Source organism: Mus caroli, unplaced genomic scaffold (assembly GCF_978045245.1).
Source record: "Mus caroli unplaced genomic scaffold, Mus_caroli_1 scaffold_8, whole genome shotgun sequence".
Classification (NCBI taxonomy): Eukaryota; Metazoa; Chordata; class Mammalia; order Rodentia; family Muridae; genus Mus; species Mus caroli.
The window spans coordinates 17748310-17761486 of NW_028227263.1; the positions used below are offsets into that span (position 1 = coordinate 17748310).

General features: G+C 44.6%; 1 protein-coding gene across 1 annotated transcript; it reads left to right on the forward strand.

The window, feature by feature from the left end:
- The first annotated feature begins 9328 nt into the window (after window positions 1-9328).
- Window positions 9329-12882, forward strand: LOC110299014 (apoptosis-associated speck-like protein containing a CARD). The gene is made up of 4 exons (XM_021168587.2): window positions 9329-9754; window positions 9955-10011; window positions 10235-10489; window positions 12728-12882. Exons 1-3 carry the CDS (start codon window positions 9484-9486, stop codon window positions 10486-10488), a joined length of 582 nt encoding a protein of 193 aa, XP_021024246.1. The 5' UTR covers window positions 9329-9483; the 3' UTR covers window position 10489; window positions 12728-12882.
- The last annotated feature ends 295 nt before the right edge of the window (window positions 12883-13177 follow it).

Here is a 13177-nt window from a genome sequence, read left to right on the forward strand (position 1 = left end):
GCACTTCCACTCTGGCTTCCTTCCTCCTTGACGTTGTTGGTTAACCTATTCATTTCCCAACCACTTACACTGGTGGTGCTAACTCCACCTGTGGGAAGGCAGGACCTCCTTCCTCCATAACTAAGGTGAGGGTACTTTCCCCCTATTTTCTAGCATAGGCCCTGAAACAATGTACCCCGTCCCCCAAGTACTTGGAGAATGAATGATAGGTAGTTAAATGAATGAACTGAAACAGTCTACAGCTCAGAACTGACGTTTGCCCCGATGGAAGCATCAGGCTTTCTTAATAGCTTATCTTTCGATGGTCAATATAAATTTTAATCAGAATAAAAATCAGTCTTCCTTATGACCTACAATTTATACCCATCTGGCCCCATTCACTGCCCTGACCTGTGCCTCACCCTTCCCCCCGCCCTGGCCCCTCGAGGACTTTGTCCTTGCCACCCCTCTATCTAGAACGTTCTTGCAGTCCCAGATATTGCATAGCTCTTTTCCTTTTCTCCTCAGACCTCTTCTCAACGCCAGGCTTGCAGTGATGGTTCTTCAAACTCCTACATCTTCTCCTTAAATCCTGAGTGTCCCAGTGCTGCTCTCAGTAACAAGACAGATACACAAGATTCCCTCACTTCTTTACATCTTAAGTACCAAGCTAGAATAGAGAGATGGTTCAGTGGTTAAGAGCATTGTCTGCTCCTCCAGAGGACCTGAGGTCTGTTCCCACATAGCCACTCAACCATCGATAACTCCAGTTCCAGGCAACCTGATATCCTCTTCTGACCTCTGTGGATACTAGGCATACACGTGGTACATAAACCATATACCCATACACATTAAATAACTTTAAACCATTTTTAAAAAACAGTTAAAGCAAGAGGCTGGAGTGGAGTGGCTTATGCTTAAGAAGCTGAGGCAAGAGTTGACGTTGTTGGTTAACCTATTCATTTCCCAACCACTTACACTGGTGGTGCTAACTCCACCTGTGGGAAGGCAGGACCTCCTTCCTCCATAACTAAGGTGAGGGTACTTTCCCCCTATTTTCTAGCATAGGCCCTGAAACAATGTACCCCGTCCCCCAAGTACTTGGAGAATGAATGATAGGTAGTTAAATGAATGAACTGAAACAGTCTACAGCTCAGAACTGACGTTTGCCCCGAGCCAACTTTGATCTTGGCTGCATGAGAACCTGAGAAGTAGGGAGATTTTGTGTGTGTGTGTGTGTGTATATACATATATATATATGAGAGAGTGCTGTTGGAAGAGGATGCACACTTTTAATCCCAGCACTTAGGAGGCAGAAGCAGGCAGGTCTCTGAGTTCAAGACCAGCCTGGTCTATAGTCTATAGAGTGAATTTCAGGATAGCCAGAGCTATATAGAAAAATCTCTATCCTGAAAAACAAAACAAACGTGTGTGTGTGTGTGTGTGTGTGTGTGTGTGTGTGTGTGTGTGTAAAGCCAGCTCTGGGAGTCACCTGTAATCCTGCAGGCAGGAATGCTACAAGCTCCTGGACATCAGGATGCTGTGTATAAGTAAACAATTGAAGTAAAGCAAGGCTATTTGGGTATTGGGGGAGTTTTGTTTTTTAGTTTTCAGTTTTGGTTCCTTTTAGTTGTTGTTGTATTTTGTTTAGCTCTTTGAGAAAATGTGTCACACAGCCTAAGCTGGCCTCTGACTCACTATATACAAGAAACTTGCTTTGAACTCCTGATCCTCCTGCCTCCACTACCTAAGTGCTAGGATCACATGTATGCACTACCATGCCCAGACCTAAAGCAAGTATGTTCCTCTTATGGATACACAGGGAGGAAATTGCTCATCCCTGTGGCATACGATAATGCCCTGCTGGGGAGATGGCTCAAAAGTTAGGAGTACTTGTTGCTCTTGAAGTGGAGCCAAGTTTGGTTCCCAGCACCCACACGGTGGCTCCCAGTTACCCGTGACTGAAATTTCATGTAGTCCTACACACTTTTCTGACCTCGTAAGGCAGGGATAGCCATGAGATACATTCATAGACTCAAGCAAGAAATCCATACACATAAACTAGAATAAACAAATCTAAAAAATAGAGAAAGAATAGCCCTCTGGGTCCTCAATTCCAGCATGACACACAAAAAAGAACATCAATCTTGCCAAGAAAGCAGGGAGGCACAGCATGAGCCAGAGAGATGGGTCAGCAGTTAGAGCATGAGCTAAAGGGGCCCAAACTCAGTTCCTGACACCCACATCCAACAGCTCACAATTACCTACAACTCCATCTCCTGCTCTCTTCTGGCCTCTGTGGGCAGCTGTATGCATGTGCATGAATGTGCACACACACAGGCACACACATAGAGAGACAGGGACAGAGAAAATCTTTTAAGAAGGGAAGGTACTACATCCAATATGCTCCCAATATGCTGTATAAATTGTGTCCTATTCGTGCACAAAGAACTTTGTCACTCAGAACATACTGGAAACTACATCTTAGACATTTCCTAAGTGAGGGATCCCAATGCGTATATGCTACCCATGCTCTATGTAAAGTTGCAATACTGTGTAAGATAACCCACCACAAGGTATTCATGGATTGATCTTGTGCAGCCCCATGACCATAGTCTATGCAAAGAACTGATTTCTAGGGCAGGGAGAGGAGGAGGGTCAAATAAATAAAAACTGTAAAAATATTCAAGCCAAAGGAAAAAAAATCTCACTCTTCATATTTTTGTATATATATCCACATACAATTTATGTGATAAATGAAGAAACCTAGTTTCCCACAAGTTATGTACTTCCAGCAGAAATATCTGATATGTATAGTTTTAAACTTTTTTGGGTTTATATATGTAGAGAGAGAGAGAGAGAGAGAGTGTTGCCTGCATAGATGCATTGCATCATGTGCATGTTTGGTACTCAGAGGTCAGAAGGCATCAGATCTCCTGGAACAGAAGTTACAGATGGCTGGGTGCTGGGAAATGAACTAGGTCCTTTACAAGAGCAGCCAGTGTCCTAGCCCCACAGCTCCTCTATAATTACAACTAGATGGTATTTCTCATCTTTTCTTTTCTTGTTTTGCTTTGTCCTTATTTTTGAGTCAAAATCTCAGCATGTAGAAATGGCTGACATGGAATACTGAATCCCCATCTCAGTCCCTTGAGTGTTAGGTTTAAGGTATATGCCACTAGACCTGGATAATAACCTGCTTTATTTTTAAACTGGTTCTCAAATTTGGTATGCAGCCAAGGCTGATCTTGAACTCATCTTCCTACCTCAGCCCCATGCTGTGACTACAGATGAGCCCCAACTGACAGTCTCATGTCTCCCCCAACTCCCCCATATCTGCTTCTTCATCCTGCATAATTATCACCATCTAACATATAATACATTTGACTTGGTTGCTTTATTGTCTTCTGCTAGAATATAAATGTATAAATGCTGTTCCATGCTTTTCTCTGGCTTAGAATAAAGTGCATGGCACACTATGATGACCAATTATTTCCAAAAAGGAACAGACACAGAAACGCTTTCTCATTTGTCCTCTCAGATTCAATCAGTTTTGCTCAGCCTTGAGCTGGCTTTACTCATTCCTCCCTCAACCGTTCTTACCCAGATCAGAGTTTCTGTCTTAAATTCTGTCTTCTTTGGAGGCTCTGTGTCTTGGTCTTTGAGTGTTGGTATTTCAAGCATGCTGTAACCCTACTCCTCTGAAGCTAGGATTCTGTCCCAGGAGACTCAAGAATCCAGGGAACTTTTATTTCTCCTATTCTTCATTCTCTCTAAGACCCCACCCACTTCGATGATACTGAACTGCTCAGAGTTGGCCTGATGTTTGTAACAGGAAGGGTGTGGAGCAAATGTATATTTTGGAGCTGGTTGCTGAAGCCACAAGCAGTTTCATTTAAGTTCAAAAACTAACATTCAAAAATTTACCTCATCTAGAATTTCCATCATTGTCAAGTTGAGGCTACAGATTCTAGATTTGATCCATGCATAGTATTCATAGCCAAAGGTGACAACGACAGACGAGGTCTCTTATTTGACCCGTGAAAAGGGCATTGTTTTAAACAGGTTACAGTACAAGACAGAACAAGAAGGGAGGAGGAGGAGGAGGAGGGAACCAGTGTTGCTGCTCCTGAAGCCAAACTCCTCCAAGGGCCCTGGGGCTCAGACAGCTCTCAATTTGTATCCAGGGAAAGCCTCCCAACAGCCAGAGCGATAAGTCCCATAAATGGCTCATATCTGTGACCCTAGCTCCTCTCAGGAAGCTGAGGTGAAAAAGCAGCCACAAGTTTGAAGCTAGCCTGGATTAAAAAGTGAGATGCTATCTGGGAGTAATGGCACACACCCTTAATCCCAGCACTTGGGAGGCAGAGGTAGGTGGATCTTTGTGAATTTGTTGTTTTTTGTTTTTCGAGACAGGGTTTCTCTGTATAGCCCTGGCTGTCCTGGAACTCACTCTGTAGACCAGGCTGGCCTGGAACTCAGAAATCTGCCTGCCTCTGTCTCCCAAGTGCTGGGATTTAAGGTGTGTGTCACTATTGCCCGGCTGATCTTTGTGAATGTGAAGCCAATTTGGTCTACATGAGTTTCAGGGCAGCCAGGATGCATAGGGCTACATGTACATGCTACCATGAGGAGTAAAGAGTATAACATGCCAAATAAACAGAGACACCATTCAAGAGCTTAGGAAGTGCGATCTGCCCTGACTGTAGCATCTCACTGCATGATCTTGCACAAGTCAGTCAGCCTGCTTTGCTCACGTTCTCTCTCGGGAAACTGAAGAGTCCAGGGAACTTTTATTTTTCCTACTCTTCATTGTCTCTAAAATGGGGGTTACATGTTGTAATAAATATTTGATTATTATAAAGATTCAAAAGGTTAGTTCTTTGGACTTGGGGATAGGCTCTCCTGTTTACCTAAGACATATATACCTAGGTCCAGGATAGCCTAGTGTTCTATATGTAGTCCGAGCTGACCTCCATTGGCCCACTGACAATTACAGGTGTGAGCCACATCTGACAAGCACTCAGAACATGCTCTGCAAATGCTAGGTATTGATATTATTGCAATTATTACCACTAATTTCTCCAGTGAGCCCTCCCTACAACCTTGAGAGATCACTAACATCCCAGCCCACAGGCTGGAAAACTAAGGCTGAAATTCTATGTGCCTGCTTTGTTCCAAGCCCTTCACAGCCTCTAACTTTTGGGGGTCATGTAACCAACCCCCACTGTCCCTGCCTGTGCCTTAGGGAACAAAGGAGGCACAGAGGAAGTTGAGTAACTTGCCCAGTGTTCTGGAAATATTAGAAATACATGTTCTTGCCAGGCATAGTGGCACATTCTTTTAATCTCAGCACTTAAGGCAGAGGCAAGACATCTCTAAGTTTGAGGCCAGTATGGTCCATGTCTTGGTCTGAACACATGAATTATGTGTAACTGGTCAGATATCAAACCTGACCCAAGTGGATCCCCTCTCACCACCAGAAAAGTGAGTGTGAGGATCCCATTGTTCTTCAGAGGTCTCTCTCTCTCTCTCTTTCTTCATGCCATTTTCTGCAGCCTCCAAGTTTCAATTAAAAGCAAAGGCAACCTTGTGCAAACAAAGGGTCAATCTATGTAGCTAGGAGCTACACAACAGCGCGGGGTAGAACACCCCTGGAATCCCAGCACTTGGGAGGTCAAGGCAGAAGGAAGGTCATCTTCAACTGCAAAACAGATTTGAAGCCATACTTCATAAAACCAAAATAAGTAAATTACGTGGTTTTCAGGCCTAAAACTCAGTCTCTAGAATCCATGGTAAAAGGAGAATGCTAATCCCCAAATGCTAGTCTCTGACCTCCATGCACACCAAAGCATAAGTACAATCATACCCATATACAATAATAAATAAATTTTAAAATTTGAAATATACACACATGTGTATTTTTTAACAGTATCAATCATTCAATAAGTAAGACAAATACAAAGAGCTGGATGTAGAGGCACACACCATTTATCCCAGCATTTGAAAGAAGAGGCAGGCAGAGCTCTGTGAGTTTGAGGTCAACCTAGGCTTCATGACAAGTTCCAGGCCAGCTAGGGCTACATGTGAAGTCCCTGTCTTAAGAAACAAGACAAGAAGATAACACACAAATCTATTATAAAAAGTTGAAAGAGTCAGGTATAGTGGTGCACATATTTTTTTGGTTTTTCAAGACAGGGTTTCTCTGTACAGCCCTGGCTGTCCTGGAACTCACTTTGTAGACCAGGCTGGCCTGGAACTCAGAAATCCACCTGCCTCTGCTGGGATTAAAGGCGTACCACCACGCCCGGCAGTGGTGCAGCACAGTTAACTCCAGCATTCAGAAGGCAGAAGCTGGCTGATCTCTTGAGTTCATGACCAGCCTGGTTTCAAAGCAAGATCCAAGGACAGCCAGGGATACATAGCGAAATCCTGCCTCAAAAAAACAATAGTTGAAAGTTATCAAATTTATGCACAAATGCAAAACACTCAGGGTCATCTGCAGAGGAGAAACAAACACACAGCTACAGTCAGAATTGCTAACCCCATAAAATTAACCATCCTACACTCTTTATTTTTATTTAAAATTATGTGAATATGTGTGTGTGCCCTTGGAGGCCATGTGTTGGGTCTTTTTTTTTTTTTTTTTTTTTTTTTGTGGAGGTGGGGAGGTAAGACAAGGTTTCTTTATGTAGCCTTCTTGTAGCCACCAGCTTTTCTACCTGGCCTCTTTGTTCCCAGAATAAGGACTCTGAAAATTATGAATAAATGCCTAGGTCATAAGCTTTGGCTTGTTCCCACTAGCTTGTATCTCAATTATCCCATTTAAACCAGTCTAGGTCTGCCATAAGGCTAGTTACCTTGTGAGGACAGTTTAGCCAGAGCCAGCTGACAGGACTGGAAAAGTCTGAAACAAGTCAATTCCAGGAAAACAAAAAACAAACCATACCTCATTGTCAGCCAATCAGGAAGCTGCCCCATTACCTAGCTTGAACCAATATAGCTAATCAGCAAAAGTACCCCAAATCCCTCAGAGCCTTAGAGAATCACAAAGGCAACCAATCAAGGGAAAGAAAGGTAAAAGGCACCCACTCCTACCCTAACAGGCTTTAAAACTGCAAAGCCTATACCTCCATCTTCCATCCTGTCGTATGGTAGACCCTGCATGCTGGATCTCAGCAGAACAAAAGCTCTTTTCTATTGCATACTATTTGAATCTGGGGTATCATTCTTTGCAAATCACAGACTCTTGCACCTCTCCTCAGTTTTGTGCATGGGGCAAAATCTCCTGCCTGTCTCTCATATATTTCTACGATTCTAGGATTCGGACTTTTGTCATTCTATGAAGGCTCCTCAAGGCTAAGTCAGTGACAAGCCCTATGCTGGGTATTGGCCAAAGATGGTCCAGATCTGGTTTCTGCTCTTAAGTTCTCAGACTCTAGAAAAAGTAGACATATCATATTATAAAAACCGTGGCAGAGACATGGAGGAACATCATGGGGAGAAAACAGAGGGTAAAATAGCAGGGAAAGTCATGTTGGGAACAGAAATGAAATAAACAAATGCACGAGACCCTAGGTTTGACCAGTTATTTTTAAAAAGACAGAAGCTAAGCTGATAAGTTATCAGACCATATTCAAGGTGCTCTTGAGTCCATCGTCCCTTTTGTACATGGCTATTTTTCCCATTAAAAGGACTGTCAAAAAGCATATACATGACACTTATAGAGGATCCCAGCCTAAAGAAGAGTTGAAATTACTTAGTAATGACATTTGACTCTGAGGAATCTGGGGACTTACAGGAGTAGGAAAGGGACAACATCCTTTGTGTAGGCTATGAGATGCATATATGGCCATAATGATCTGGAAATTATGGAGGGATCAATGAGGAGCCATAAGCCATGAGTCAAGGTACACTGGCTATCTCACCACAATTGCTGCTGGTATACCATGCCACAAGGATGGACACTCTGTCACCCTGCAAACTTAATCCACAGTTGTAAAGTGTCAAGAGGTAGAACCCTGCCGGTCCTAGTGGCACACACTTTGATCCAAGCACTTTCGATGCAGAGACACGTGGATCTCAATCAAGTTCCAGGACAGCCAGGGCTACAGAATGGCATCCTGTCCAGAGGAGGGAGGCACCTTAAGCCAGATGTGGTAGAATACACCTGCTATTCAAATTCCAACCAGTCAGGCGGCTGAACAAAAAGGATCAGGAGTTCAAGACTAGCCTAGCTTACACAACAAGGTTATCTAAAGTAAATAAACAGGCAAAGCATTAAGTGGTGACTAGGTAGCGGGCCCTTGGCACATGCTGGGCATTATAACAACCTCCCTAGCCTCCCCTCCCCCACCAAAGCACAAGAGCTACAAAAAAGTAGCTTTGTTCATTAGCAGCAATATGATCTAGATGGGTAGATGGAGGACTCTTAAGCCTGGTCTCTCAGAGGAAGTAACATTTAACCTAAGGGTTGAGGAGCCAAGCATTTGTCAGAGAAGGAAGCAATTTCAAGATTTAGGGAACAGCATGTGCAAAGACTTGAAAAAGCAACTCCAGAGGAACTGAGAGGCCAGTGTGGCTGGGGCTTGAAGATAAGGGTAAACTGGTAGTGTGGTATAAAACAAGACTGAATAGATCAAAACTGGGATGGACCAGTAGACCCCCAACCATGTTTAAAGCAGGTTAAGAATTCTGGGTACAGAGCAGGCTCCAAGGTCATCCTAACCAGCCCAGGAGTAAGGGGGTAGCTAGCTGTCCACTCAGGTCTCTACACTCCAGTTGTCATCACACTACAAAATATTTAATTTTTAATAACTGGGGCATTTGGTAAGGTTTCAAGAAGCCTTAGCCCTTCCAACCCAGGTCCCCACCTTCCAGCAGATGTGAGGCTGAGAGATAAAGTGACAAAAACGTTTAATAAATGTAGCTGAAAGAAACTAGGGTGAAGACATAGTCACTCTCTTTTGCACTTCATTTTGTCCAAATCTGTGGAATTCAAGGGGCTTAGTGTTCTAGCTGTTAAAATTCTAATATTCAATGGCATGTGAGTGGATCCTAAGATCTGGAGAAACAAGATTTGGAGAGTCTAGATTTCCAAGATTCTAAGCTTCTGTGCTCTAAGAAACTCAACATAGAGGTTGCTTTTCAGCAACAGCTGGATTGCAAGTAAACTCTATTGAGTCTCTCAGCATCTCCGGACCTGCCAGAGTAACAACTTAACTCCACCCTCTGTCCCCACCCCACTTCCTCTGCCAACCCACCTCCACCTTCTGTTTCTTCAGCCTAGCCAAAAAGCCAAGTCTGAAAGTCATAGGGGCGGAAACCAAAACTAGCTTGCTGGGGAAAGAACAGGAGCTGTAAGAGAAGAGGGTGGGGGAGTCCCAGCATGCCCATCGGCCTAAGCAGCTGACTTCCTGGTCTTGGCGGGCTGGCAGCAGACAGGCTGCAGCAGGCGAGCAGCAGCAAGAGTAAAAGGTGACCGCGGCTGCCCACCCCAGAGCCATGGGGCGGGCACGAGATGCCATCCTGGACGCTCTTGAAAACTTGTCAGGGGATGAGCTCAAAAAGTTCAAGATGAAGCTGCTGACAGTGCAACTGCGAGAAGGCTATGGGCGCATCCCACGCGGGGCCCTGCTGCAGATGGACGCCATAGACCTCACTGACAAACTTGTCAGCTACTATCTGGAGACATATGGCTTGGAGCTCACAATGACTGTGCTTAGAGACATGGGCTTACAGGAGCTGGCTGAGCAGCTGCAAAAGATTAAGGAAGGTGAGTGTGTCCCCTTGTTCGTCTACCCTCAACTTCCTGCACACCAGCAGAGGCTTGCCTCTTTGGCACTTAACTGTTCCTCCTGCCATAGCCAAAAAAAAAAAATCTTCCCTTTGTAGCCTTGAACTTAGCACCCTGGGTGTGTGGGAGTCAACCCCTGAAAGTCTGTTGATAAAGAACCACCTGGCATTTCTTTGCAGAGTCTGGAGCTGTGGCAGCTGCAACCAGTGTCCCTGCTCAGAGTACAGCCAGAACAGGTGAGGCCTCCCCACCCTGCCACACCCTTGCACAGCCTATCTTTGTACCAAGGCCAGAGCCAGACTGGACTACTAACCCTGCCTCCCTACTACCCACACATTTTTAGAAGAGTGTACTTTGCCTATCTAGTCATGGTGGGTGGCTTTCCTTGATTCTCCAACCCCTAAAATTGCATTAGTAAATTTTGAAGCAGTGTTAAACTGTTTTCACTTCCACCCTCAGGACACTTTGTGGACCGGCACAGGCAAGCACTCATTGCCAGGGTCACAGAAGTGGACGGGGTGCTGGATGCTTTGCATGGCAGTGTGCTGACTGAAGGACAGTACCAGGCAGTTCGTGCAGAGACCACCTGCCAAGATAAGATGAGGAAGCTCTTCAGCTTTGCTCCATCCTGGAACCTGACCTGCAAGGACTCCCTCCTCCAGGCCTTGAAGGAAATACATCCCTACTTGGTGATGGACCTGGAGCAGAGCTGAGGTATCTTTTCCAGCTACATTATCTAGCTCCTGACTTTGTATACACAATTTTCAAAAAAACAATTTGTATTTGTGTTTTCTCTACTCTCTGGGATGTTTTTGCTGAGCTAAGCTACATTTCCAAAGGCCACATGGGCTAAGGGGTGTGGCTCAGTTGTAGAACATATCCCTAACATGCACAAATCAGTCAACACCTAAATTCCAGTTATGGCTTCTCCATTCTAGTGCAAAGGCTTCTCAAATGATTCCTGGTTCCCCATTTGGGAGCTTTTCCCACATTATCCCAAAAGACTACCTTTGAGAACACATTTAACATTATTCCAGGTCAAGCTAAAAAGCAAGGGGGGGGGGGGGGGGAGCTAGGTAATGGTTAATCCCAGCACCCAGGAGGCAGAGGAGGCTGTTCCAGAACAGCCAAGGGTACACAGAGAAACCCTATCTCAAAAAACAAAAACAAAAAACAGGCAATGGGGCTTAGAAAAGCACCTAGAAACAAATCAGTCTGTAGAAGACTTTGGGCTCTGGGAACTCCTGTCTAGACGAGTCTGGCCTCTCTAACTCAAGAGATCTGCCCAGCTCTGCCTCCTGAGTGCTGAGATTAAATGCATGTATCACCGTGCCCAGCCCAAGCCTTTTTTGTGTGTGTGTGTGGATTTTGGGGGTGGGGCTGTTCATGTGTGCACCATGTGCATGCAGTGCCAACCAAAGCCAGAAGAGGGCATCAGATCCCCTGGAACAAGAGTTCCTGGCTGAGCCTCCACACAATGCTGGGAAATTATCCTGGGGCTCCCCTGGAAAGAGCAGTCATCTCTCCAACCCCAAGGGCTTACTTATCCTTTAAAGAAATGAAGATTGCATTGTGTGAATATAAACACGGGTGCATGTCTGCACAGAAGCTTGAAGACAAACTCCAGAGTTCTGTTTCTTACCTTGAGGTAGGGAGGAGTTCCTGTTCTTTTTGCTGCAGACTAACTCTGGGCTGTGAGCTTCAGGGCCATTCTGTTTCTCTCACCTGTACTTTCAGGTCTCTCAGCAGTGCTGAGATTAACAGGTATTGCCATCATTCAGTGGACAGAAGACAAAACCAGGGTACAAACATTGTAGAGAAGCTCTCTACAACAGTTTCCTCCCCAGCCCAGTAGCTACTCTTGCAAGTGTTATGCTCCTACCTACAGAACTTTTTGAATCTCACTTGATCCCTAGATCCCTGTCTTGAGTTAGGGCTGGGATCAAAAGCCTAACAAGTTCATGTGAAATCTTGTTAGTGATTGGAGAGGACAAATAAGGTTGCCTTTTATTGCTATGCCCAGTCTGTTAGAAGGGTCCTTTGTGAAAATCTACTGTGGCAGTGGCTTATTTCATCTTAGAGATACTGAGAACGAATAATCTCTGAGCCAGTGCGTGTGCATGCTTTGAGCAGGCGGAGACAAGTAGACTTCAAGGCTTTCCATGAGTTGTAATCCAAGTGTTTGGTATAAGTGTGAACAGACAGTGGGGTACATATGGAAAACTGTATGAGAGATGATGAGGCTGGATGGGCCTTAAGGACTAAGCTTGCAGTTCAGGTGTCCTAAGTATCTGTTCCTATGACCAGCTTTGGTAACTCAGGTCTAGCAGGGAGGTCCAGTCAGACCTGTTGCAGTGAAGGCTTTAGACTAGACCAAGTCCACTGGTGAAGGGAATGAAGTTGGTGTTTGGTATTCTAGGCCCCTTTGGTAACCTGCTCATATCTCTACCTCTCCTGTGAAAATATGGGAAAAGTAGAACACAGAATCTTAAATGGCCTGTGCATGGTGATACCTGCCTTTAATCTCAGATTAAAGCTCCCAGAATTCTTGAGTTGTAAACTCCAGTAATTCAAACATGGTTGAAACAAGGTCAAACACTCAAGGTTGCACTTTTGACCTCTACATACAAGCCTTGGTATGCATGCCTCCCCCCAACACACACACACACACACACACACACATACACATACACAAAGGGACTCCCCTCCAACAAGACTCCCCTCTCTTCTTTTGTATTTTTCCCTGGGAGAACTCAGTTCTAAGAAGTCTTAGATTTCTGGTATTAAGAGTGATTTAAGAGTAGAAAATCAAAAGGATGAAAATTCAAACCCCAGCTTATCAGTGATGAAAACTGTATGTCAGAATCCCTCCACAAAGTAATAACAAGACCTAGCTCATTACTTAACAGCACTGGGATGGACATGCACATTAGCGTCAATTCTTTCCAGTAGGGCATCCAATTCCATCTGGGCACCTGGGCTGCCACCCCTGAACCAGCTACACGAAAGAGCATCTAAAAGCACCTTCCAATCCTGGTTATAACTGAAATTAACCCATCAAACAGCCCTACATATCTCCAGTGGCCAAAGCTAGACAAACTAAGAATTCTGCAATTCTGGTTGGTTTAAAAAACAAAAAATATTTTAATCCCAGGGATGTTAGATTGCTTTGAACTATGTGAAGCACCTGACCACATGATTTGCCTTGAGCTCTAGCAGAAGCATGTTCTGCCAGCTATTTCTGCAACTGCGTGACGTTTGGAATTCTGGGAACTTTTCAGAGGGTACATAAATGCTAGGGCCCCAAGAGGCATGGCTGGTGGTTATTTGGGGGGGGGGGGGAGGCTGTTTGCAGTTTGTTAATAATCATGGTCAAAGAAAATAACTCCACTCAGGGATTTT